Source organism: Canis lupus, chromosome 4 (genome assembly GCF_011100685.1).
Source record: "Canis lupus familiaris isolate Mischka breed German Shepherd chromosome 4, alternate assembly UU_Cfam_GSD_1.0, whole genome shotgun sequence".
NCBI lineage: Eukaryota > Metazoa > Chordata > Mammalia > Carnivora > Canidae > Canis > Canis lupus.
This window is the reverse complement of record NC_049225.1, coordinates 56,205,864-56,233,855: the sequence shown is the minus strand read 5'-3', so window position 1 is coordinate 56,233,855 and position 27,992 is coordinate 56,205,864. Positions and strand designations below refer to the sequence as shown.

General features: G+C 44.3%; 1 protein-coding gene and 1 long non-coding RNA gene across 9 annotated transcripts in view; one reads left to right on the top strand and one right to left on the bottom strand.

Moving 5' to 3' along the window:
• GALNT10 (polypeptide N-acetylgalactosaminyltransferase 10) overlaps nt 1-27,992 on the top strand; it is a 216,506-nt gene that overhangs the window by 123,624 nt on the left and 64,890 nt on the right. For all 8 annotated transcript variants that reach the window (XR_005358379.1, XR_005358378.1, XR_005358375.1 and 5 more), the window contains exon 4: nt 1,568-1,734. Coding sequence is in view for 2 of the 8 variants with exons in the window: in XM_038534954.1 (XP_038390882.1) it covers nt 1,568-1,734 (167 nt within the window). In the remaining 6 variants the exon portion in view is untranslated. The remainder of the gene's footprint in view (nt 1-1,567; nt 1,735-27,992) is intronic.
• LOC119871522 lies at nt 38-27,954 on the bottom strand. The gene is made up of 3 exons (XR_005358382.1): nt 27,701-27,954; nt 2,506-2,756; nt 38-1,939 (listed from the first exon to the last, which is right to left on the bottom strand). It is a non-coding gene; the product is annotated as an uncharacterized LOC119871522 (long non-coding RNA).

Here is a 27,992-nt window from a genome sequence, read left to right as displayed (position 1 = left end):
AAAAAAAATAGTGAATTATACACTTTAAAAGGGTGAATTTTATGTTGAATTTTATGGTATGTGAATTATATCTCAATTAAAAAGAACATGCAATATAAAATTAATGTTCAGTAAAACTCTGTAGTCCTATATATTAAATATAAAACTTCAGCATGAACTCATGATGTTATGTATGAAAATATATTTCTAGCTCAGGAGTGCTTGGATGGCTTAGTCAGTTAAGCGTCTGCCTTCAGCTCATGGTCACGATCCCAGGGTGCTAGGATTGAGCCCCACACTGGGATCTGTGCTGGGTGTGGAGTCTGCTTGATATTCTCTCCATCTCCCTCTGCCCTTCCCCAACTTCCTCCACCCCTTTCCTTCTGTCTGTACTTTTCCTATATTTTCCTGTACCTCAACCAAATAGTTGATGTGGTAATTTTCCTTCATTATAGTATCCCAACTAGTAAATGATAGAATAAGAGTCTCACCATTTTGCAAACCCGTGATGATGAAATGAAGGATTTAGGCATTGATCATCAGTGGCCACCAACATTACAAAAGGAAAGACAACTGGACAGTATGTGTCTCCTGTAGGAGGCTCACACCACTATGAAGAGGTTGCCAGAGTATCTCATCAAAGTAGGCTAAGCCTCTAGATCTTGCTACTGATTTACAGGAACCAAAGAGGGGTGAACAGAGGAACATGTTCAGAGACACCACAAAGACGCAAGCAGCAAAATGCAGACTGTAGGAAATCCAATAGCACAAATGACCCAGTTTCTTCAAGAAAGAAATTGTAAGGAAAAAAGAGACTTAGAAGGCACATCAGCTAGAAGCAGCATGTGGGCTTTGTCTTGATCTTGATTTAAACAACTATAAAAAGGTAGAAGAAGATTGGCAGAACTTGAACACCAGCTAGATATTTGACGATATTAAGGAACTCTGTTAATTCTTTTGGCTGTTACATTGACATTAAAGATCCACAGGGGCAGGGCCCTCCACCCCCATGCTTACCATGGGACTGGTAGAGAGCAGAGGAAAAAAATATGCCCTCTGCCAGCAGAATCCAAGGAGTGAGCAGAGGGGCTGAGCCAGTGAAGCCCAGTTTATTCTTCCAGACTTGTGGGTAAAAGGTTTCTCTTCCACTGGTGAGGAGTGTGCAAGGGGTGAGGAGAGAGGCCAGAGCATTACTGAAGGACTGTCTTCTGTTTGGAATCATGAGGATAGGTAACCATGTACCGTGTACCTATAATGATAGAGGCTTAAACAGGTTAGCACATGGAGAGCACCCAACCCCGGTGCTGCTCCCTCAGTGCTGGCTGTTGTCAGTTTGTAACTGCTCTTATACAGAGTCAGGGTCATCTTATATACATATCCCTGTGTACCGTGTGTGCAGGAATTGAAGGCAGGACTTCGGGATGCTAAGTGGAAGAGGTTCTAGTGACTGAGGTGTCCCTGGCTTGCAGTCATCCCAGAAGCTGGAAAGGAGTGGTATTTGTGGTTAGCCAAACTGTGTGCTTCTTGAGTTCTCTTGGCAAGACAAGAGCTGAACCTGTCCTCTCTTGTCCCCTGTGTCTCCCTCTAGCTGCAACAGTAAACGCTACCTGGAGACGCTCCCCAACACCAGCATCATCATCCCCTTCCACAACGAGGGCTGGTCCTCTCTCCTCCGCACTGTCCACAGCGTGCTGAACCGCTCACCCTCGGAGCTGATCGCCGAAATTGTGCTGGTTGATGACTTCAGTGATCGAGGTAGGGCCCACCCCAACCAGCTTCCTGGCCAAAGGGGAGACAGATTTTCTTCTTCAGCAGCACCAACATATGGGCCACCATTTACTGATGCTTGCTGTGTGCCTGGCTATGACTCTGGCCTTGTACACAGTATCTCATTTAGTTCCCACAACATGAAGTAGATTCTGTTTTTGTCCTGTTTATATTCATGTAGCAATGTACTAAACTGCAAATAACAGAAAACTTGATCAACAATAGCTCAAACCAGTAAGGGATTCATTCATTCATTCATTCATTCATTCATTCATTCATTCATTCATTTCATAATAAGATCCAGGATTGGTACAGCTGCCTCAGGCTATCATCAAAGAACCAGGCTTTTCTGTTCCTGCTGCCTCATCCTCATGGTCACACAATGGCTGATGTCTAGGAAGTCTGCCTTTCAGAGAAGAAGAAGGAAGAGGGGTAAAGAGAACAGAACCTCCCTTTTTCAAGATTTTGCCTTCTTATTCAGGAAAGTCTTCTCATTCAGGAAAGACTTTTGGCTAGAACTCTGACATCCAGGCATCCCTATCTGCCAGGATGGCTGCAAATATAAGTGTTTTGACTTGGGGCCTCTTGAATAGAGGTAGGAGAGGAAGAAGTGCACTAGAGAAGCTATTGAGTGAGCCCTTCTACAGTATCTGTCACAGCATTCCACAGATGAGAAGACTGAACCACAGCTTGCCTGCTCTGAACGGGCTTGTTGTGGCTGTACCCGAAGGCCACAGGAGTAGGGTTATACTCACTTACTCTTGCTACCTGTGTACCAACCACAGCAGGGCTCTCTGTCCTAGAGCAGGCCAACTTCCATCCTTCCTTCGGGTCTTCCCCTGCTGTTCCCTCTGCCCGGGCACTCTCTTCCCAGATCTTCCCATGGCTGGCTCCTCCAGCACCACCGCCACTCATTCTTCTCCATGTGTGGTTGCACGGCTGTTTGTTGGCCTGTTTGTTGTTAGTCCTCCTTACTAGATCATTTGTGGTCCAGAGCAGGTGACTCATATCTGTGTGTGAATTAGTGAATGAATGAACAAGGAGGGAAGAAGGAAGGAAATGCATGGTGCGCGCGCACACGCACACTAGCTATACTAGCAGCAGGGTCCTCTTCAGTCACTGAGACAGATGTGGTTGGGGAAGACACAGACGTTCCTTCCATGCCTGGTGCTAGCCTATGTCTTTGTGCACAGCCTTGGGTCCCTGTCACTTGTTTTCTGAAGCATCAGCTGTCCTGGGAAGTGGACCTATAACACTTGACAGGATCACTCTGTGCATGTTGTGGGGCATTAGTCCTCCAGAGGTAGAATAAACCAGACATCAGCTGGATTAGAAACAAGTGTTTCTCCTTGCTCAATTAGAAAAGAATTTTAAGACCATCTAGCCTGCTGGCTTCCACTGTGCATCTCAGAGCAGTAAGGGTCCCAGGATGCTTTAGGGAGTACTATGAGCAGAATGGCGAACCTCACAGGTGCAGGTGGGATTCAGGTCCCTCTCCTGGCATGGTCTATATTTGGTTTCTGAAGAGGAACTGCCCTGCTTAAAAATGTGTGATAATCACAGATGCCACTTAGCCTGCTCATTGTACAGGTGGGAAACCCAAGGACTGGGGCATGGACAGGCTTAACTAGAGCACACAGCTGGCTGGTTGCAGAGAAGGGATGAGAAGCCCATCTCTGGGCTCCCAGTGTAGCCTGTCCCTCCTCACCTTGGCTGGCTACGAAAAACATCTATAGACGTGCATTACTCTTTTCTATCCCCAAGGACACTTCTCAATAAATTACTTTTCCATTGTATTAAAGAGCAGAGTTTTTGCTACAAAAGAGCTCATTATCAAACACATCCTATCCTGGACTGTAATGGTTTCCATCTCTAATATCCCAGTGATAAAAATAACATGATGCAATCCCCCACCCCCTCAATAGTAAAAGAATGTGACAGTCTTGAGGAAGAAGGGACAAATTTCATGAGAATTCCATCTTCTAAGTGCATCTCTTTCTCCAGAGAGCAAAAACACTGATCCAGTGCGGTGCCATGGCCAGACCCTAATAATAAGACAGGGAAGAGAAGAGATACTAGCCCACTTCTCAGTGGCCCCTAACTGTGACCTCTTTTTCTCAATGAATCAGGCATGCAGCCCAGAGGTGAACTCTTTCTTCTGCCCCTCAGTCCTGAGCATTAGCTGTCAGATTCCACAACCTGCATTTTTCAGAAAAGCAATCATTATTCATGCTTTGAGAAGAAATTCTTAAGGCAGCTTTGGAAGAAAACTTACTCAGCAGTGATTGTTTTAAAAATGAGATTTGGGAGAAACAATTTCAGAACTATGGAGAGGCCTGTCCAAAGTACAGCAAATATGGGCCATCATAAAAGACAGATTTCTCTGGGCCGTCTGAGCAGAGGCAGTTCTCAGAGTCGAAATTCACTGATGCTAACTACAGGCTAGATTGGCACTGCCCAGCAGAAGGCATTTTGCTCTGAAATGAGTCTCCTCCAGGATCCTCAGGGCAACTAATTGTAATTCAGCTAAGGGTTGAGACCTCGGGTAGGAGACAAAATTGGAGCAGATGAATGCTTGAAATAAGATCCAGAGCTTTGTGCAGGCAGCCCTGGGGACTAGACTAGAGGCTGATGCTGACCCCAGAATAATCCTGGCCTTGCCTGCAAATAGAGTGCTGCAGAGTTTTCCAGGGGTGTCCAAAAGCTCTTCAAATGTCTGAGCTTTGCTTGAGGATTAGGAGGACATAGAGGTGTTTTTGCCCTAGTGGGAGAGAGAGAGATGAGGGTGTAGAGGAGCAGATCTGCCTCCAGATTACACTGCCCAGATGGGAGATTTTTTATTAGAAGAAACAAGAGAGACCTCTGTTGATTTGTTGTTGTTTTTTTTTTTTCTATTCCTTTTCTCCTTCTCCCCATTTTTAAATAGGGTTGGTTTTGCAGAAAAATAGGATATATAGTAATGGAAAGTGTTATGCCCTTGACTGAATAGTGAGCTACCTGGAATTATGAGGTACAGAAATGAAAGGCTATAGTATGATCTCATGGACAGTATCCTCCCCAGCTCAACTCCCTATCAGGGAACACACACACACACACACACACACACACACACACACACACAAACGTGTACAGGGAATAGTGCCCTGGAAGGAAATCTTAAGCAGGTGTTTCAAGTGTTTGCAGAGCTCCTGATGGATTGTCAGCAGTGATTGGTACCGGGAGGATTATGGACATTGCTGGGCCACTGGCTCACACAGTAGAGACCCTCACCAATAGAGCTAGAGTCAGTCCTCTTTCCATGATGGGCTTATTAATTCTGACTTGCACTTTCATATCATGCCAGTCATGGGGACCCATCAAGGATATCCATTTTGCCCTGTTCTGATCTGCATTTCACCATACCACTCTTGACACTGCCCCTAAGCATACCCATCTGTTCTCTCTCAGCCTTCGTTTGCTTCTGGGACCCCCACAACTAATTAGAGTGGCTATTCCCCACTTACACTATACTGTTTCAGTTCTTTTAGCATGAGTTTTGTACTGTTTTTTTGTTTCTCTTTACACTTGTCCTGATTTAATTCATATTCATATATTCAACAGAATTCATGAATTGATCATACTGGGTGCTGTACTAGGTGCTGGGGATATAAGGATTAAAACAGACCACCCCTCCTCCCCACCGCAAAGGCTCACATACATAAGGGGCAGATAGATGAGGTAAGAGACAATCATAAGACCATGGAATGTGTGCCCCTTGGTGGAGATCCAGGTTCTGTGGAGCACAGAGAAGGTCACGGAAGATTTCCCAGAGAAAACTCCAGCTAAACTCAATCCTAAGGGATAAGTAGATACTACTCCCGGGCGCATGGGGGGGCAGGGGCAAAGAGTTGGAGGTGAAGAGAACAGCATGAGCCGGGACTAGGAGTGGAGGAGAAAACGGACAAAGTATAGAAAGAGCTATTGATATAACCTCATCACTTGCAGGTAATTACTATTAGCTTTTAGGCTACGCACCCCCCCCCAATCGGGGTTCTTTTTGTTTTAATAGACTTTATTTTGTATATCAACTTTAGGTTCACTGCAACATTAAGCTGAAAGTACAGAGTTCCCATATACCCCTCTACCCCTACCCCATACATAGCTAGCCCCCAGGCCCCATCAGTGCTCTGCACCTGCATCAGAGTGGTTCATTTGTGACAACTAACGGACCTACCTTAACCCATTATCAATAATATATATTGACCCAAATATATAGTTTTATGTGGGTTCACTCTTTGTCGTATATGACAAATGGGTTTGTCATGTATGAAGGGTTTGGGTTTGGACAAATGTATGAAGACATATATCCACCATTATGGTGTCATACTGAATAGTGTCACTGCCTTAAAACTCTTCTGTGCTCTGCCTTTTCATCCTTCTCTCTGCCTAACCCCTGGCAGCCACTGCCCTGCTTGCTGTCTCCATAGTTTTACCTTTTCCAGAATGTCGAATATAACTGGAATCATTGTATGTAGCCTTTTCAGATTGGCTTCTCTTACTTAGTAATAGGCATTTAAGGTTTCTCCTTGTCTTTTTATGGCTTGTAGCTCATTTCCTTTTGGTGCAGACTAATACTCCATTATCTGGATGTATCACAGTTTATCTACTCCTCTGCAAAAGGACATCTTGGTTGCTTCCAAGTTTGGGTAGTTATAAATAAACCTATTATAAATGTCCAGACACAGGTTTTTGTGTGTATATGTTTTAGCTCACATAGGTAAACACCAAGGAGCACAATTTCTGAATTACATAGGAAGAGTATGTTAATTGTGTAAGAAACTACTAGACCCTCTTCCGAAGCACCTGTACCATTTTGTATTCCTACCAGCTATGAATGAGAGTTGCTGTTGCTCCACATTTGGTCTTGTCATTGTTCCAGATTTTTGCCATTTTAGTAGGTATGTAGGAGTATCTTGTTCTCACTTACATTTCCCTCTGACCTTTACTGTTGCATCTTTTTACATGCTTATCTACCACTTGCATGTCTTGTTTGGTTTCCAGTGTCTTTTCATTTCCATTTTCTTTACTATAAGGTTGATTGATTGATTGATTGATTGATTGATTGATATGAGAGAGAGAGAGCTCAAGCAGGAGAGGGGCAGAGGGAGACAGAGAAACAGACTCCTCGCTGAGCAAGGAGCCCCATGTAGGGCTCAATCCCAGGACCCTGAGATCATGACCTGAGCCGAAGGCAGACACTTAACTGACTGAGCCACCCACGGGCCATTTCCTTATTCATACCCTCCTAATCCCCCTTTAGTTCCATTCCAACTGGGGTAACTAATGTTAATAGTCTGGTGTGCATTATTCTGCATAATTATACTAACATGTAACAACGTGTAATAACAAGAACTAATACTTACTGAGAGCTTACTCTGTGCTAAGTGAATTCACTCATTCATTACCAGGCCACTCTTGTGGGGCTGTCATTCCCAGTGTGAAAACCACTGGACTCAATGATCTCAAATCTCTTTTTTTCTACCTGAAAAGATCATATTTTAAATCCCCAATTTACAGATGAGAAAACTGAGATACAGAGAGCTTTAAGGAAGTAGCCAGTGTATATTTAATCCAAAGAGGCAGAGCTTTGATTTAAAACCGTGAATACTGATGCTAAAGCCTTTAGCCCTAATCTTTACATGGTTTTTTTTTTTTTCCTTTTAATGGGGTCATCCTGTACACATTACTCTTTTTACTCCTGTTAATGTATCACAGACATCCCTTGGGTCAAAAGATATAGAGCTAACTCAACTGTTTTTTAATAGCTAGATAATGTACCATAATGTGAATCTACATTCAGTGCCTTCACATTGCACTGTGTGTAGTGGACATCCGGTCATATTTAACTTTGTATCCAGGTTGCTTTCACTTAACTTTCTACCACCAGTTCCCCTTGTCATTATAAACTGTCACAATTCTCTGCCTCTGAGTCAACTGTGAAGAAGAGACAGGAGTCAGATGACCCCAGAATATCAGCTGTGTTGTTGGAGAGGTTGATCCAGAAAACCTCACATCGATCTGTTCCTGCTGCTTCCCTCCTGAACTAACTGACCCAGGGACGAGCTTAGCAGCTGAGGAATCATAAGCCTCCCTGGCAAGGGCAGAGCCTGTGCCGATGAGCACACCACAGGGAGGAAAGGATGAAGCAGGCCGTGTGGGGAGAATGACTGTTTTTTGGCCTGCCCAGTGCCACCCCACTGACCACCCCAGAAGGGAAATACTCTTCCCTCTACGGTATGAGGGTAGGAGAAATAGTTCTATCTTATAGATGAGAAAACAAAGGCTCAAAGAGATGGGCGGTAAGTGGCTTAACCTGCTTACCTGCCATTACAGTACAGTACTCCTCCTCTTATTGGTGGGGGGATGTCTTAAGAACCCCAGTGGATGCCTGAAACCACACACAGTACCAAGCTCCATATTTACCACATTTTTCCTATCCATATATACATGTAATAAAGTTTAATTTATAAATTATACACAGATTAATAAAACTAATCAAATACAATAATTATAACGATATACTGTAATAAAAGCTGTGTGAATGTGGTTTTTCTCTCTGTCACTCAAAATGTATTCTTGTGTTATACTCACTCTTCTTCTTGTGATGATATAAGATGATAAAATGCCTCCAGGATGAGGTGAAGTGAGATGAATGATGTAGGCACTGTGATGTGGCATTAGGCTACTGTTGACCTTCTGACCATAAGTCAGAAGGAGGGTCACCTGCCTCCTGAACCATTGATGACTGGAGGTAGCTGAAACCAGAGAACGCAAAACCACAGATAAATGGGGACTACGCTAGTCTCCTCCTGGTCAGGAATCCCACTTGACAGGAGGGATTGATCTTCCCCCCGATGGGCTCTGTAATCTTAAGAATCCCACATCTTAAGCATCAGTCTCTAGGGTATCTTACCACTGAAAATCCACAGGCTTCTTGGTTCCCTTCTCCTGTATATCTTTGACATCCAGAACGCTTCTCTCTTGGAATCCAAAGGAGAGGACTATTAAGAAGATTAGAGCTGTTACAGAATATCAATTAGTTTATAATGAGGGAAATCTATAAACCTTTTGGTGGGTATCTGGCAGGAACAACAGATGCAGGAGTCAATATTTTTATGGGATATTTTGTGCATCTTTTAAAAAGAATTCGTGAATCAAGCACTGTATAAATGATTTACTGAGATAGCAAAAAAAATCAAATAAATCGCTCAGATTGCATCTGAAGCATCAAAAGCTCTGATGTTTGGAAAAGAATCATTTCTGTAGTGGAAAAGAGCTGCATTGTATTTTCAGAAAGGTGACACTTCTATTGAGGTGGGTGAGCCTTCTACATTTTAAAAACTTGGTGCAGCACAACTGTGCTAAATTGCTGATATTCTCCTGATTTTCTTGTGAGGATTAAAATCTAACCCTTTTACTGTTTTAGTGTTTCCTTGAAAACATAATGGGAGGAAGCAAAACCCAAGATAGCAGGTTATTATTGGAGGTCTTTGAAATAAGGCCTCCGGAAGGAGGACCACAGAAAGCCCTCGGCTTAGGGCTGACATGAATTGTTACTTATTCAGGGTCTTGAGGGAGATGAAATTTGAAGCTGAAATGAAAGTAAGAGGTTCCTTAGTACCTAACTTGATTTGGTTCAAACCAACCAAGTCTTTTTACATCATTCACACTTAGCTTATTTGGTGGGGAGCTGAAAGGCCTCATCTTATCTGCATCCCAGAAAGGATATGGCAATAGCAGCAATAATAATAATGCTGCATGGTACCTGTGTAGCATTTACTGTGGACCAGGCCCTCTTGTAAGTGATTTGAATAAGTCATATTTGGTTTGATAGCAAGCTTCTTAGTTGCCAACATTTACCTAAAGGGAAAATTCATGCTTAGTAGAAAGTACAAACCAAAGTACAAGAAATAACCTTCCTCTCTCTACCGTACCTCTTAGGTAAAACAACTTTTAGGTAAAAACAACAAAAAGCTTTTAGGTAAAGAAATGTTTATGTCTAATAGATATGTCCTGCTGTTTTCATTCACTATAAATATCAGCCCCATTCTCTAAATAATACAGTTTCTAACCCGTTCCTGAAGCACACTGGCCAAAATATAGGCATTAGCTCTAACCTGCTTCCAGACACCCGACACACAGGCAGCTATAAAATGAACCTACTGCATAAAGATGCTTCAGGCATTCTTCCCAATTTCCTTACAGAACTTCCAGCCCCTAAAAGGTTCAATCGTATCTTTATCAGGCACTCCCCAACATCAGCACCGATTTTGGTTTGATTTGAATCCAGAGGCACCATCAGAGTTGTAAACATTGGCAACTAAAAATCTAGCCAGTTTTTATGGCCAAAAATAGGCAATACTTGACAGCTTTAAAGATCAAGAAGGCCCAATCCACACACTTACATGTTGTTTATTTATTCCAAAAATTAAAAGGAGAAAATTGCAGTCCTGCCAGTCAATTGAGTGTTCATGGGCATTGAAAGTTTAATTTCTCTCTTCAGTCTCTAGATTTACTATCTCAAATAGAAAATCTTCTAAAAATGCCATTTTGCATCATTTTATAGAACAAAGAAACAAGATGTCTTAAGGCCATGATAACATCCCTTTCTCTTGTGTTACTTAGTGACATTGGTTCCTGTAAAGTATTAACAGATTCAGACTGCCTTTTCCAATGTTTCTGGATCCTTGTGTACACTTACTTTCTTTTCTTGAAAGACCAATAATGCTCGTTCCTCCCAGAATAATAAAAAAAATTAATTTTGTTCGCTTCATAAATGCAGACCTCTTCAGAGATGCCCACATTGTTTATGAGCATCCAAGAATCTCAAAATAACCATTAACTCCCACCATCAACTGTGTGTCCTCCCCTCCTGTGCCTATTAATGCATGGGATTTACCAGGCGTTGCTAATAATCTGCAGTGAGCATGAATACAGGGGGGATTATAAAGCTATGTTTTGTGCCCAGTTTTTTCTCAGAAACTGTTAGGGTTTGTTTTTTGGTTTAACTTTTTCTGTATGCTCTCAGAATATATGGTCTAGAATATTCTAAATAACAGCTGCATTCCAATCTCTTTTAATGTAAAATTCAAACTAACCATCACCTTCCCAGAACCCCCACAACAGCCAGCAGATATGTTTCAACCAGGTGGGAGGAAAGACCAGGCCTGACTTTCCCCAGAAAATATGTCCCTGATGCCATAAGATAGAAGAAGCAGTGCTTGAACTCATGAGTGAATGGAAGTGACCTATAAATAGACCTTGCTCCTGAGCAGAGTTGACTCTTCAGATTCTTTGTAGTAGACACAAAACCCTGTTTCCTTCCTGACTTCCGGCTGAGGGCCAGTGAGGGACAGAGTCAGTTTGGTGAACTACTCCTTGCCCCCACTTTGTTCCTCTGCTCCTGCAGGGACAGCTGAGCAGTAATACCACCCAGCCATGGGGATAGCTCAATAAATGGTCCTTGTTAATGATGCTATTATGGAGGTGGCAGCTATTATTACTATTAGCTGGAATGGTGGAGTGCTGGGTGCTGAGCTACCCCATCCACCTCAAAGTCCTGTTGTAGGGTTTAGATGAAATCAGAAATGCATAAAAGCCTCATGAGCTAAAAATTCAATGACTTTGAAGAGAATGCTGATTTCCATGGAAGGAAAGAACCCCAAGGAACCACCAGCCAGCTGGCCAAGGAGAAAGTGACCTCAAGGACAGTCAGCCTGCACCTGGAGTGTGTCCCCTGTGGTCTCCAGTTCCAGCGGGGTTCAAGCTGTAGTATGTGACTCTCCTATGTCAGCGTCAACTGAGGAGCTTGTTAAAATGCAGAGTAGCAGGGCCCACCCACAGAGATGGACTCAGTGGTAATCCACATTCTTAACCAGCTCCTCATCCTAGTTTGATAGCATTGAAATGATGCTTAGATTTGGAAAACTCTGGATTCCAGGAATGGCAGGACAGATATCACAAACAGATGCTATGTGATGTAGTCGGATGGTGATTTCTTTGAGCTTGTGTGCTGTCTGGGCTGCCTGAGGTGCAAACACACATGGCCTTTGTGGAAGGAGTTGAGTTCAGCCCCCACCAGATCCCTGTTTTCCAGGATACCTCATCACAAATAAGTGCCAGCCTGGAACAGGCCGTGTGGATTTATGGTCCCACATTTAATTTCAACTGCTATTCATTAATCCTGATGATCTCACTTAAATTATTAAACAGTCATATTCCAATTTTGAGGGCACTAATTATATCCTCGAGAGGCTGTTATTATCTGGATGATCACCATACACTCAGCCAACACCAGACTGTTTTCTCCCCACTCATCAGAATTTTATACTTTTTCAGGGTTTCTTTCATTGCTGAGTTTGTGTGTTTCATGTGACAAGATCTCATTGCTGAGGAGATATGAAATACTAGAATGGGGCTCTCAAATTTTGGTGTACATAGGAATCACATGGGAAGTACATTTAGCATGCAGATTCCCAAGCCCCACTCCAGTAGACATCCAGGTTCTCTGTCTGGGTAGAGCCCGGGAATCTTTTGCCTCTCTTTCTGGGGATTCTGATGCAGGTGATCCCAGAAGCACCATAGGGAGACTGAAGTCCCAAGGGGGGAAAGCTCTCATTCAATGCCCTGCAGCAGAGCCACAACCCACATCTCTGGCCCCGTTGTAAAGAACAAATGAAATAATAGATGAGAGAGGGCTTTGGAAAGTATTCAGCACTCTATAAATACAAGGAGGCACTATTATTTTCAAGCTAGAACGGCCTTGTGACAGAAATGGCTTGGTACTTTCTCTCTAAATTACCATAATCACCTGTTTGAGGCCCCAACCAAACTCATAACTCTAAGTGCAGCAGGCATCGAAGAAATTCCTCCTGAGACATCCAGTTTAAAAAAAAAAAATAAAAAAGGTCTTTTAATGTGAGAATGTGCTTGGGTCCCTGCCTGGTCCTCCATCAAAAGCTCTCTGCCTTTTCTGTTACTAGTCCCATCTTTTCTGGAGTAGACCAACATCTCCTCCAACCTGAGGGCACCTGACTTCAAAGCCCTGTTCTCTGGCACGTGGATTTCTGGCCTCTCCTGAGACATTTAAAACTCACTCACAAACGTTTTGCCCCCAAAGGGCTTCCTCCATAGGAGTCTACTTCTAACCACATTCATAACTTTGGAAATAGAAAAGCTCAAGGAGGGTACCCTGGGTTTTGGTTCTTTCAGCTCCATGTACTCACCTCTTGAGGTTTGCCTCAAGTGTCTCATGAGACCAGGTGGGCAATGCTGATGGCCTGCGCCAGGTCTGTCCTACTGTGTCACGCTGAGCTGGGTGGCTCTTGGGAAAGTGTTTCCTCATTTTGAATTAAAATTATTCCGCTCTGCAACATCCGTCAGCCAGGCTTATTTCTGCCCTGATCTTCCCACAGCATCCTCCAGGTTTCAGAAGACCCTGTTTGTATCTCCACCCCCACATTCCTTCCACTGCAAGATAGTTTTCTTAAAAACGTGGTGGTAGAGTAAGTTCAAGAGCAGACACTCTGGTTTTATTCACATTTCAACCTTTATTTTTAAATATTTCTTCCACACTCCCACGGATCCTATCTCTTAGCAAGCTCTCCACATGCAAAATCTCAAGTTCAGGCATTTGCAAGTTACCCACATGCAAAATCTATTTTTAAATCTGGAAGAAATCAAGGCTTTCTGCTGATGGTAAGAAGCCTAGTGTTTCCAGGCAGCACGACTTCAGAGTTTAGGGAATTTCTGCTCTACTTTCAGGAATCTCAAGCCAGCCTGCACATTTTTGAGATGAGAAGTGCAAGCCCACCAGGCACTTCAGTCAGAGGGCAGGTTCGTGATAAAATCCTGCTCCCATTCAGGAGCACCTGCTGCTGGTTGGGCACACCCCCCGCAAGCTATCAGGCATCTGCAGAAGTCAGGACACAGTCCTATCTCCCAGTCCAAGCTGTTCCCAGTGAGTATGCTGCTGCTGGCCTGGCCTTACTCTGGGCTCAAAGGACAAGGGTTACAGCTGCAGGTATAAACCCCCTGGTTATGTCATTTTTTTTTCCTTCCCTGACTTACTGTGTGAGCCAAATAGGCACCAAAGCTCATCCTTGAATACATTTCCCAACCAGTGCAGCTGACTATCCACCCCATTTTAACATTTGAGCTAGCTGCTAATGGAGCACATCCAATATAGACTTGTAATAGGACTGAACAGCATTCTTAGTCCTCTCACGAAGGCATTTACTCTCATGACAATTTCTTTAGCTATTCACCAGTGTCTGTAGCTAACTTAACTACAAAAGCCCACCTTAACAGTACCAGGGATCAACTTTTATGACCATCGACTCCCCTAAAGATACTGTTATTTTATAAGGGCATAAAATTGTGAATGTGCAAATTATTTTAAAAAATTAAATGCAAAACTTAAACCCTAAGTTCTTTGGGCTTTGAATCCTTGGGTTCTAAGGACCCTTGCTCTAGAGTAAGACAGTGGGGTGACATTGAACTAGCACTTAATCTCTCTGTGTCTCAGGGAGTAAAATTGGGCTACTTCCATAAAGAGCTGTGCAGATTAATTGAGATATTGCTCATAGAAGGCTCAAAGCAGGGGCTGGCTCAGAGTAACCTTACATTAACCATACCATAAGCAGTAACCTGGACACCATAATTTCCCTTGGTATGAAGCTGTATGTTCTTCTGTCCCTTTTTCCCCTTCACCCTCCTTTGTAGCTATACCTTGAAGACCCCCAAGACTGAAACTATCATTAGTAATAATAATTTATGAAACTAATAATTAATGCCATTTCTTATTAACATTTAATATATGCCAGGAAATATTAATTTATAATCTCACTGAATCCTATAATTGGCATTATTGTCTTGATAATACAGGTGATGAAACAGAATCAGAAGTTCACACCACAAATGAGTAGTGGAGTTGGGATCCAAACTCAAGTTTATCTGAATCTAGAATAATATACTATTATGTATAATCACCTTTGTGATGGTAGTGATAACATGTAAAGATTTATTTTTTTTTAATTTTTATTTATTTATGATAGTCACACAGAGAGAAAGAGGCAGAGACACAGGCAGAGGGAGAAGCAGGCTCCATGCACCCGGAGCCCGACATGGGATTCGATCCTGGGTCTCCAGGATCACGCCCTAGGCCAAAGGCAGGCACCAAACCGCTGCGCCACCCAGGGATCCCCCATGTAAAGATTTAAATCTTTATATTTTCCGATTTTATTTCTCAGAGATCCATTCACTCTTGGTTCTTTGACTTTGAAAATCAGAGACCAGGTTGAGCTGGGACGATTATATCCACCTATCAGGAAAACAAATGAAAACTGGGCATTTTTCTGCCAGAATTCCCACAGTTGATCTGCTAAGGATTTTTTTTTTCTCCCTCCAAAGCAGAGTGTGATTTTCTTTCCTTTCAACCTTCATGCCGCTGGAAAATTTTAAATTATTCAAGACATTGAAGGTTTATTATCTGCTGGAAGGCTGCAGTGTAATTGCAAGGTATCATTTAAGGAGCTGTCTGTCTGTGTGCACCACCTTGTTCTGAATACCTGCTCCTGCACAGAGCGAGAAGATGTATATTTATCTATCAGTGGTGGTTTATAACTGCCTTAGATCAATCCTATTATTCTTTCTCCATGGCCAAAGCCCCAAAATAAATGTCTTCTGATGCACAGAGCATTGAAACCATTTGTGTGTCATCAGCTACTTACTTCTCTTCTGCCATTTGCATCTTGATGGACAGCCATGGGTTTGGGGGATTTCATTTTCATTACAGTTGGAATCTATTGCCCACGTGTAACAGCAATTTGGATATTAATCACCCCAATTAAAGAATGCTCTTTCAAATATTATCACTCCCAAGTCGTGCTGTTCACACCGTGTTCATCATAAAGATAAAAATGCCAATTCCTGTTTCATTCTTACTTTGACACCTGTTTCCATACAAAGACATATCCTTTCCCATTGTTTACCATTAGTGACAGAAGGAAATATCTTTGTGTAGTGAGGTTAAGAAGATACAGTATTTTTTTCCTCCATTAATTCCTCATCAAGTCCATGGCATTGTGGAGTAAAAAAGTTCATCAAGTGACTTTCCCAGGTATTGATACGAGAACAAGTAGACCAGCTTTGGTTCCAGCCCTGCCAGTAAATGGCTTTGTGACCTTGACCAAATTACATCATCTCCTTGGGTTTCAGTGTCTGCATCTATAACGCATGGATGACTTATAAAATCCTTCAAGCTTTAAATCCTAGAACTTTAAGATGACTTTCCTTGCCTCTTCACTCATTGTTTAGAGTTAGTATTTGATGCCTTATAGTTGTCTTAATGAATATCAGTTATTTACTATAGCCCTACCTTAAGAACTACTGAGGTCCAGAAAAATATTTGCCTTTTCACAAAATGACCTAGTGTCTCTGTTTTCAGAAGCCCAGGTTTGGTATTTATATGTTTTTCTGAATCTTCTCCCTTACAGTATGACTCTTAGATGATTTTACTTCCTGTCACCTCCTATGTCTCTGTCCCTTTGAGCCTTTTTCCCTCCTTAATTTGCTATTTCAAATCAGCTTTGGAGTAAGAAATCCAGTACTAACATTATTCAAATTTCATCTAAAATGAGGTCTAGGGGTACCTGGGTGGTTCAGTTGGTCGAGCGTCTGACTCTTTGATTTCAGCTCAGGTCATGATCTCAGGGTCATGGGATTGAGCCCTGCATGAAACCTGCTTGGGATCCTGTCTCTCCCTCTCTCTCTGTCTCTCTCTAAAATAAGTAAATAGTTTAATAAATAAAATAGTGGTTAAATAGGTCCCAAGTGGTGACTCAAGGCTCTCACCTGAGCCATGAGCCATGTTTAGTGGTCACACAGACAGTGCAGCCTTTAATTCTACAAAGGAATAATCAGGGAGAGATTCCTAGAAGAGATGTCATTGCCTAGTGAAGGAAGTTCCCTGGCCTAAGAGAACATCATAAGCAAAAGCACACAGGCAGGATGGTACATCAGCAATAGACTGAGAGTAATGATTGTTGAGAGACTATACCCCTTGAGTGACAGTCCTCTGCTTCTCTGCTGAGCCGGGAGCTCAATATTTCCCAGGCCCTAAAGGGATATTGTCTGATAGAGTTTCTGGGTGGGCAATGCAGTCTGAGAGAATGTAATATAAATTCTGAAATATCAGAATTTCCAGACATTTAAGAAATTGCAGAATGTCAATGTTTATGGGTCAGTGGGAACAAAATATTTGAAATCAGAGCTGGTATAAATAATGCAGGATGTCTCGTTATCATGATTATCAATTATAGAAGAACTGTAAGCCACAGTCCTTCCTGAACCCCTAGAGCTGTGTTGTCTGATACAGTAGCTACCAGCTATGTGTGGCTATTGAAATTTAAATTAAAACCCGGTAAAGTTAAAAATTCAGATTCTCTGTCACACAAGACACATTCCACGTGTTCAGGAACCTCACATGATGAGTGGCTACCACGTAGGACAGCACAGAGACAGAACACCACAGAAAATTCTCTTGGACAGTGCTACTCCAAACAGCCAAGTGCAAAACAGCAGTGACATGCGGTCCTCTGAGAGCTAGAGGTACGGGAGAGGAGAGCGGGAGGTGGTGCTTGGTATATAATGTCTGGACTTGCCCTATTTGTTCTTCAGCACGGTGGGGGCAGGTGCCAGATCATGGCTCTATGGTCCACAGCTCAAATGTCTGCTCTAACCAATGCAGGGAAATAAACTCATGCTGCCCTGTTAGCAGGAGTATAAGTTGACAGTATGTGTATCCGAGCTGCCTAAAAATATCCTTTGATCTAGCAATTTCATCTCTAGAAATTTTTCTAAGGAAACAATCAAAGATGAGCAAATAGATGCCTGGACATGGATGTTTACTGCAGTGTTATTTATAACAGCAAAAACCAATGGAAATAGCCAATGGTGTGCTGGTAAAAGGTAACAGCCAGCTGGAGTGAAGGCAGGGAGCTCTGATTTGTAGCTGGTTTCTGTGGTATTAACTATTCCCATATTTATTTATTTATGAGAAAGAGAGCTTATGCAAGTGAATGGGGTGGAGGGAGGTGGTCAGAGGGAGAAGGGAGGGAGGGAATCTTAAGCAGGCTCCGTGCCCAGCACAGAGCCCGACATGGGGCTCTGTCCCACGACCTTGAGTCGTGACCTGAGCAAAAATCAAGAGTTGGATGCTTAACCAACTAAGCCATCCAGGCGCCCCTCCCTTTATTTTTTAAGGTTTATAGACTTCTTTCTTGCTTCCCTGACAAAAACATTTTTCTTTAGCTAACTAGGCAGAGGATAATTAGCAGCTATTCTCATGCTATAATTGAATACCAAATACCTTAGTTGCTTCAAGAACTCAACATCAGAGCTGCTGCTAACAAGTTCGATGAATTCCTCCAAAGGAGTTAGCTGTAGGCTCTCTTGCGATGTTCATTCATCTGTTCTCTGTGCTCCAGCTGGGCAGAGTAGCATCTGTTTAATGCAATCTGGGCTACTAAGTAACTCCACTGCTGGCTTTGAGACTCCTGTTGAAAGAGTTTCCGCCAGCACTATCCATAAGCTGAGAGATTGGACATCCTTCAAGGAGAGGAGACAAGACACTAGAACCTAAGAACACATTCATATGAATATTACTTCATCGTCTGAGTTCCTCAATCATGCAGGCAGCACAAAAAGCCTCGGCTGTTTTCAGGTCATAGAAATGAGTCAGGTTCTTACAACATCATTGCAGACGACTTGAACCACATCCCTGTGGCTCAGTCTGTGGCACAGATGCCTGGCAAATTCAACACAGCCCACCCTGATGGCAGTAACTCTGTGAGTGCTGACCACCCTTCCCCAGGTGGACATAAAGTTCACCTATTAATTTGGGTCTGCTGGCCTTCAATACTAAATGGTATGTCTCATGTCTCAGGACTTCTTCATAGCCACCCTGTGAGGTAGGGATAGCATGATCCCCGTTTTGCATATGCAGAGCTTGTGACTAGAGAGGTGAAGTGACTTGGCAAAGATCACACACCTAGTGAGTAGTAGGGCTTGGGAGCTTTCCTGAGATGAGTGGGTCCTGGGTCCACCTCACTACTTTCTACCATTTCTCTGGTCCCTGCCCCCAGAGACCTTGCACATCAGTCAGGTAGCAAAAGGGAATTGGCCTTAGACCTGACACTGTCACCTGCCATTTTTCAAATTATGTCAATTATACATCTGTTCATGCAGAAGCCTGCTTAGTGGTACTTAATGCTATGAAACCTTGTAAATGGTTAGCGTTAGGGACGCCTGGGTGGCTCAGTGGTTGAGCGTCTGCCTTTGGCTCAGGGCATGATCCCAGGTCCAGGGATCGAGTCCCACATCAGTCTCCCCTCGAAGAGCCTGCTTCTCTCTCTGCCTATGTCTCTGCCTCTTTCTCTCTCGTGAATAAATAAATACTTAAAAAAAAATGGTTAGCATTCATTGGATAAAGCCCAAGGTGAGTGGCAGAGACACTGGCAGGCATGTGAATGCACGTTGACCAACTTCGGTAAGGTGATGGGGAGTTCTGAGCCCTGCCATGTGCCTGAACACAGCCACCAAGTGACAGTTGCACTCCCATTGACCATTTTCTTCATATTTCATGGGGCCAAATTCCCATAGCAACTGCTTAAGACATTTTATTCACATTTTCAGGTTTAAGGAAGCTTTGATCTCTCTGAAGTCTTACATTAGGATATAAGTATAGCAAAGGAAGAAATTTTACTCAGGCAAGCAAAAATGTAAACTTTTTCAAAAAATGAGATTTCCTATCTCAAGCTCTGTCATCTAAAAGTGACACTTGGATCCAGGGACCCTCACCAGCTCCGACCTCCCCCTCTGCTCTCTAACTACTGTCCACTCCCTGAGCCCAGGTCTGTTTAGCCCCAAGTAATGATGAGGGCCATGGGGGCTGGACGCTTACACAGGAGGTCTTCTTCCAAATGTATTGTTTATGATAGCAACTTGACTTTGCCAGGAACTTTTGTTTGTTTTTGTTTTCTGATGTTGGTTATGGCTTCTGTCTCTAGGGCCATGGTGTTTTTGTTTAGGTTTTTTAGGGATGGGGTGGTCAAGGGTGGTAGTAAAAGTGAGTGAAGCAACAGTTGTGAGCACAAACAGACAGCACAAGCAGACACCACCACTCCCCGGGGTTTACTCAAATATTATCCCACCACATTTGATTTAATCATTCACCAGGTCCCTGGCAAAGGTCCTTACAGGGGAAGCCCTGTCTACCTCCCCCAGAGGAGTCGAACAAAGCCCTTGTCCTCTTGGCAAACTCCTATCCACCTTTCTGGACCAATCACAGTGAGGCCATCTCTCCCCGCATCTTGTCCTCAAACAGGACAGCGAGGATCCTTCCCTCCTTTTGCCCTCTCCCCTGTTTTTTTTTTTTTTTTTTTAAAGATTTTATTTATTTGAGAAAGAGAGAGAAAGGAGAGAATGGGAAAGCACAAGCATTGGAGAGGGAGAAGTAAGCTGCCCATCCAGCAGGGAGCCCAGTGGGAGGCTCGATCCCAGGACCCTGGAATCACGACCTGAGCCAATGGCAGCCATGTAACCAACTGAGCCACCCAGGCGCCCCTACTCTCCCCTTGAGATACCCCGCTCATGTGCAGTGCACCCCCAACATTTCTATGTCCACGTCCACCTTCCTACTCAACCATAAGCTCCTTGAGGATGAGGATGTGGACCATACCTTAGATACCTCTGCATCCCTGGCACCCCACACAATGCCAGGAGCATTGAGGCATCATTAAATGTCTGTTAAATTAATGAACAGATACAAGAGCACCTTGGAGTCCTTGACTCAGAGCCCTCCTGAGGCTGTATTCTCATCTCTTGGTCTCTTCTATACTGTCAGGACACTGTGGGTCAGGATGTGTTAGATGTGTTGCAAGCAAGTCATTTTTTTTTTCAAAAGATTTATTTATTTTAGAAAGAGAGAGTGTGTGTACAGGCACGCATGAGGGGGAGGGGAAAGAGAGAGAGAATCCTCAAGCAGACTCCCCACTGAGCGTGGAGCCCTTCACTACGGGAGCTTGATCCTGGGACCCTGAGCCCAAAATCAAAAGTCTGCTGCTTAATCCACTGAGCCACCCAGGTGCCCCAGGCAAGTCATTCTGTTCCAGACAGCCTTTAAAGCACCTGTGCTTGCTTGTGAATGACTTACTTTTATTTTACAAATGAGAGCGATTGTAGGGTGTTCTTTGTCTTACTTAGCCTGTCCTCTCAAAAACAGGCCCCAAGCAACAATGAAGGCATTGACGCTACTTAGGAGGAGCAAGTCAGACATAGTGAGGGTGAGGGTAGGAGGGAGGAGCAAGGAACTAGAGGTAGTTCCAACAGAAGCTGCCATGACGCAGTAGGCTCCAGTGTGAGCAGGTGAGTGCTCTCAGCAGGCGTGGGGGGCTCCTTCCATACATTGTGAGAAGGAACAGCATGTGTGAGTAGTCCCTGTATACACATGGACGGGAGAGAGGAGGGGAAAGTTTTCTACCTGGCATTCTCTCATCTACTTCCATTGGTCAAAACTCAGACTCCTTCGCAGCCCCTTGGTGGACACTCAGAAAGCCAGATTCCATCCCCTGCCCTTGGTGTTTCCAACGGTCCAGTGACCGGATGTGGATGTGATGCCCTCCACCTTAACCTCTGAGAAAACCCACAGCTTTGTGTCTAGTATACCCTATCATGATGACACTCACACTGTTGTGTGCTGGATGGGAGAAACAAACAATGGCATTGCGGCTCTTAGCGCTCTGGGCAGGGGTGTGCTGCGGAACCCCGAGTCTGCCCGTGTGACCCTGTCACTTCGTGAGCAGCATCAGTCGTGTGTGTTGTCATCTGTACTCCAAGGCCAGCTGAGAAGTTAGGCATTGGTTGTGCTTTCCTCGTTCTCGTCGCCCCAACCACATTGTCAGTTGTGGTGCTGTAGCAAATTGTGCCGAATTAGGACATTTGCGTGATAGAAGTAGGATGCTCCTTAATATGCACTGGGCACATAGGCCTCTCCAGTGCTCTGTGGGGCCGAGATGGGACAGATGAGGGGTCAGAGTCAGATGTCTGCCCTCTCAGGGTACAGAGTCCAGCCTGAGTGTCCTACCTCAGCCCCCAGTATCACCCTCTTCTCTCCTCACACACGCCCCTGCAAAGCCATTTGCACTTTCGTTCTTCTGCCTCCTTACATTCCTCATCACCCTCTAAGACCCAGTGAGTCAGGTCCTCTGAGAAGGCTTCTTTGATGCTCCAGCCCCTGCTAGCCCCCCTTCCCTGGGGTCGAGAAGCCTGGGTGCTCCTGCAGGGTGAACCCTCCCTGTTTGGTCTGTGTGGCTCCAGGCCTGGCACTCGGCCCTCCAGCTGGAGAGTAAGCAACTGAAGGGCAAAGACACAGGATATGCATCTGCCCTGAAAGCTTGCTGGCTCTGTGAGCACTTGCTAAAAATGATATGTTTGAGGCAACCACTGCTACTGTGTGTTGAAGAATTTTTTTTTTTTTGATAGCCTAACTTTCTTTTTTACCTCTGTATGCCTCCCAGCATGGTTTGCTCCCATTTTGCAAATGAAGTGAAATGCAGGTGTTAAATGACAAACAAGTCACATTGACTCTAGATACCATCCCGTGTTCCCATTCTTACTGTACCTCAGTGAAGTTAACCATGTGGTAGAAACCACATTTCAGAGTTGAGGAACTTGAAGCCCAGGATGGAAATGAGTGCTTTAAGGTCCCATAGCAAGTCTGAGGCCAGCCTCACTCAGGCCTAGGACCCAGGTCCACAGCAAGGACCACCTCCACCCCACAGCCCCTTCTTCCTCGGAGTCACAGACCTAAACCTTAGTGCCACCATCAGATGTTTGGCCATAAGACTCAGAGCCTTCGTTTCCTGAAAGCCTCTGTTCTAATGTTTAGAACAGGAACGGATTCTGAAGTTGAATGCATTTCTTCTTTCTATGGAATCATAACGGTGTCTCCAGCTAAGAAGATTATGTCTGCATTTACAGACCTGCCATACGAGCCAACCCCCTCCCTCAGATATGCTAGAAACCTTTGGCTGCACACATCTGAGATGATGCCAGGTTCAGCTGGAGGCTCCCTCATGTTGCACAGATCACCCCGATGCCTTGTGTCTTTCTATCTCCACGTAAGAGGAAATATATAGGGAACCCTTAAAAACTGGAGGAACTGATGCTTATTTCAGGGAGAAGAACACAAGGTCGACAGGAATGCTCAGGGGCCTTAGGAAGAAGAAGGAGTCTGGGAGAGAAAGCTGAGGCAGGATAGTGGGGAGGAGCTGAGGGAGGGAGTGCTAGCCCCTTAGAAAACTTGCATCCTCAAGCCCTTCCCCTCTCCCGATCATCATCTCCCTATCCCCAAAATGAGGAAAATGGCCTACATCTGTGATTTTCCAACTTTTTTTTTCTTTTTTCAATAGTGAAAACTTCTTTCAAAAGAAATCTTACCCAAAAGCCCAGTGTAGAAAATAAAGTGTGGCCTCCCCCTAGCCCTCCAAAGATGGGAGGAGAATCTGGTTTTAGCTCCTGGGCCCCACAGTACATGGGTGAAAACCAGTGGCCTCTGTGGTTTCCAAAGCCCTGGGCTTGCAGGGAAGAAGGCTCCACAGGGTAGGGGCTCCCAGACAAAAACTTCAGAGGCTCAGCTCATAAGGACCTTGGGTCCCCAGGGACCCACTACTGTACCTTACACCAGTGTTTCTCCACTGGGTTTAGTGGAGCCAAGAACTAGCCAGGAGTTTTTTAATTTGCCTTTTCATTTTGAGTTTTAATATTTTAAAACATTATTTTAGCAACTATGAAGGCACTTGTCTTTGCAGTGAAAATTCACAGTTGGAAGTCAGAAACCTTGGCTGCTTCAACTGCTATTTCCCAGATAAATCCCTGGGTGTGTTTATGGAGGAGCCCACAGTAGTTTGTTTCTTTTAAGGGGTACTGTCCATGACTTTGATATGAGAAACTTTGATATGAGTGTGCATCCCAGAGAAATGGCCCCATAAGCACATTTTGCCAAGGAAGAGCGTTTGCTGAAAGGAGCTGCCTGAAGAGGGCAGCACACAAAGACGATTGCAACATAAAGGTGAGCGCAGGAAAAGAATCCTGGACCCATTGGTATTCATGCACATCTGGGCCCATCCTATGAAATATAAAAACCAGGCAAAACATCTGCAAACACACATATATTTTTAAATGCTTGAGATCATAAAATGTTAGGAGTGGTTTGGGTGTCAGAACTACAGGTGGTTTTTATTGTCTTTTTTCTGATCCATTAAACTCCTTTGGTTTAGAGAACTCCATTTGGTAAATTACTCCTCCTTTGCTCTAGGCCATAAATTTCCGGCTTTGAAGAGTTTATGTTCCTTTCAAGGTGCAGGATACAGCCCCATAGACCTGCTTACTAGGCCTTCAAAATAATTTTAAAATCCTATTGAATTGTCACTAGTTGGAAGTTGGGAGGATTCCCATGTAAATCTGGCACTCTGGTTCTCCTGATATCATTTCTGGGCTCACCCATGTGACCCCAGTTGGATTTGTGGGTTTCCATCTGGCCCGTTTCACATACACAGCTGCCTGGCCCTGGAAGCAGGTGAGCCCTCCTCTGCTCTCCATGCTAGGACCCTTTCAGTATCCCATAGGATCTGCTCCCCTATGAGCTGAGGTAGAGACTTCCATGATGCCCAGGGTGCTCCAAAATGCAGGATTTAGGGGTGATGACTGAGTTTAGAGAGATGGCTTTGAGATCCTGTTTGCACTGTGTTTTACATAAGATGAATGGGTGGGGAGAGGAGTGGTTAGAGGAGCTTCCTCTGACTGCATCCTCATTAATTACTGAATATTAGATTAAAACCCTCAGTGAGGTATTGGTACCTCTACCTAGCAGTTCATATTTCTGAAAAGACCAAATGGAGATGGTCTTTACCATTTTTCTCCCTGAATGAAATGCATGGAACACTGGGAAGGAGTTCTGTCTAGGGCAGTTGGATGCCCTCTCTGATCTTGATTAACGTAGAAGAAGGAAATTGGAAGTGTTCTTTGTGGGGGGAGCTGTTTCTAGAAAATGTAAATTGAGAAAGTGGGGTGTCCTTGGGAGCCTCAAGACTGATGTCGGTTTCCCTAGTTTGGTGAAACAACAACAGTAATAGTAACTGTGGCCCACAGTATTGATGCTCAGTCTGTATCAGACACCGGGCTTGCCAAGCACTCAGCACGCATCACCTCATTTCATCCCAGCACCCTAAGGAAAGGAGATTCTATATTATTTCCATTTTTCAGATGAGCAAACCGAGGCTTACAGAAATGGAACGTAGAAAGGCGAAGCGTTCAAACCTAAGTCTGCCAGATTTCAGAGCTGTGCTCTTAGCAGCTATGCTGTGCCATACACCTCCTTCCTGTCTATGTGCCTCCCCTGCCCAGAGACAGAAAGGGACCTTGGTGGGGTCACACAGCTAGCCCTGATGCTGACTGCTGGGAGGGTTCACAGGACATTCCCCACTCCCCGCCCCCGCCCACTAATCGTGGCCGTGGCCTCCTACCATCAGAGTCCTTCAGAACGTGTTTTCACAGACGTCTGCCTCACTGGATGTGCAGGCCTCAGAGCTGGGCACCCCCTCCCTCTACCCCACGTTTTCTGCCTTTGTGTGGAGGAGCCTTGCCACAGGAGCCATATTAATCATTCCGAGTTGAAGGTTACCAAGAAAAATATGCCAGAGCGTGACAGGCCATTAGTATTTGTGTTGTAAGGAAACCAGTAATCATCTTAATTGGTGCACACTTGGGAGCAGAGCGGGGCTGTGTTCTGAAGGGTTGTCTCCTCCTTCATATACCATTAATGCGTTAAAAGCCACCATAAGCGCGCCTTTCTAACCACCACTGTCCGCAGAGGCAGCTTTCCCAAGTTACCAAAGAACTGCATTTTGCCCCTGAAATTCCAGACCGTCCAGATTAGACAAACCTTTGCTCAGACTGGCTGGGCAGGAATGCTTGACCCTAACAGCCATTTGTGAGGAGCAGCCCTGCCTGCCCCCCCTCCCCCCCCCCCCCAGAATCTGTGCCTCGTGCTGTGGTTTTGATGGTGACCGATTTGCCTAAAACAGGTGGCCCCGGAGGTGAGGAGCAGGCCTAGGGAAGAAGAGCATCGTCTGCCTCGCCTAGCCCCTTCTTCCCAGTCCCTACTCAGAGACCTTCACCCAAATCCTAACAGGGCTCTGCATCTTGTCGTCTTCGACCATTTACTTCCCTTTGAGAAACCTACCCATCCTATCCTATCTCCAGCCCTCACCAGGGATTCTTGGAGGATAGGGCCTGGCCCCCTCTTTGAGAGCCTTTCTTTGGTGTATCACCCCATGCCAAGATTTTCTCCTGCTCTACTTTATCTAGTTTATAATATGAAAAAAGTAGCTATTTTTCTAAATACTTTAGTCTGATATGAAATATGCCATTGAAAAGATCTGTCTCCTCATTCCACCCCACCTTCCTTGCCAAAGTTCTCACCATTCTAGACAAAAACCAGCAGGGGAGACCAAAAATTGGGAATTCCACTTTAGAGGGCAATTTGCAAGTATCAAAAAATTTTAATGTGCATATCCTAAGATCCAAAAATAACATTTCTTAGTGTCTGTCCTAGAGAAATATGTAGCATGTGTGCCATGAGACACGTGTAAGGTTGCTTACCCCGGCACTGTTCACAATTGTTCCAAATTAGAAATGATCTAAGTACCCATCCGTAGGGGATGGGGCATAAACTATGATGCACCCCTAATATGGAATATGATGTAGCCATTGAAAACAAAGGATTGGGTATAAATGACATGAACAGAGCTCTAAGATGTATTATAAAGTAAAAAGCAACAACAACAAAAAAGCAAGCTATAGAACCATTTCTGTAAACCCATGCAAACAGAAGCAGTTCTGTCTGTTTTCAATATGTATGCGTATGTGTGTACAGACCTATAAAAAAATGCATGGACACATATACTCCGAACTGTTAGCAGTGGTGACTTAGTAAGCCAGGACGGAAGATCTGTACAGGCAAAAACAGACTTGATCCTCTCTTGTACCTGTAGGTTTATTTTGTTTTTTTAAGATTTTATTTATTTATTTGACAGAGAGAGAGAGAGAGAACAAGCAGGGGGAGTGGCAGGGAGAGGGAGAAGAAGACTCCCCACCAAGCAGGGAGCCCAATGCGGGGCTCAGTCCCAGGACCCCTGGATCATGACCTGAGCTGAAGACAGATGCCCAGCTGACTGAGCCACCCAGGCAACCCGTTTTTAGGTTTTATTTTTTTCACAAGGAGAATATGTGTATTATTTCTCATTTAATTAAAAAATAATACTGTCCTGAAGGAAAGGAGATGGCTTATTTATTTCCTGCAAGATCTTAGAGATATAGATGTTCCCTTTCTAGAAGGGGGTGGGGAGGGTTTGTGTATTAATCCTCTTTAGGCTAAATTTTTGTTTCATAGCAAAACCTCTGTTCTCTCATACAATCAATCTCTCATAGCAATTGTTCTACTCATACAATTTTAGAAAATACCCCCTTTTAATGAGAAGAAATCATGAATTACTTCTTCATTGTTTGTTAAGATTTGTCATGGTGAAAAGACATTGGACTCTATCCAATTCCCTAGATACTCAACTGCCTCAGGGCTGTGTTTTCTTTCCACAGTTGCTCTTTCTGCTGAAAACATCCTTCCCCACCTGACCATGCCTATGAATCCCCTGAGACTCTGCTTGGGAGACCTCTGCCTCCCTTGGTCCCCTCCCCAAAGTTAATCCCTGCTGCTCATCTTCTCTTGTGCCTCCTCCAGTAAGGGAGCACATGCTCTGAAGCCAGACACCCCAGATCAAGTCCCCGCTCTGCTACTCACCGACAAAAAATAGAAGGCACTCCAGCTCCCCAAGCATTTGTTTTCTCATCCCTAAAATAGAGACGACAATCCCACCTCATAGGATCACGGTGGACGTTAAATGAGATAATCCTTGTAGGAGACAGAACACTCTGCCTGGCACAGAATCACTCACTGGGGGACAGCTGTTCATGGTATTCGGGCAGTAGAAATATCTTCCTTGGTACACCTGGAGCCTGAGCTTGGTCATCTTGCTTTGTGAACAGCTTGCGTTCTCCCTGTCCGATACGAAGCTCCACTAAATATTATTTTG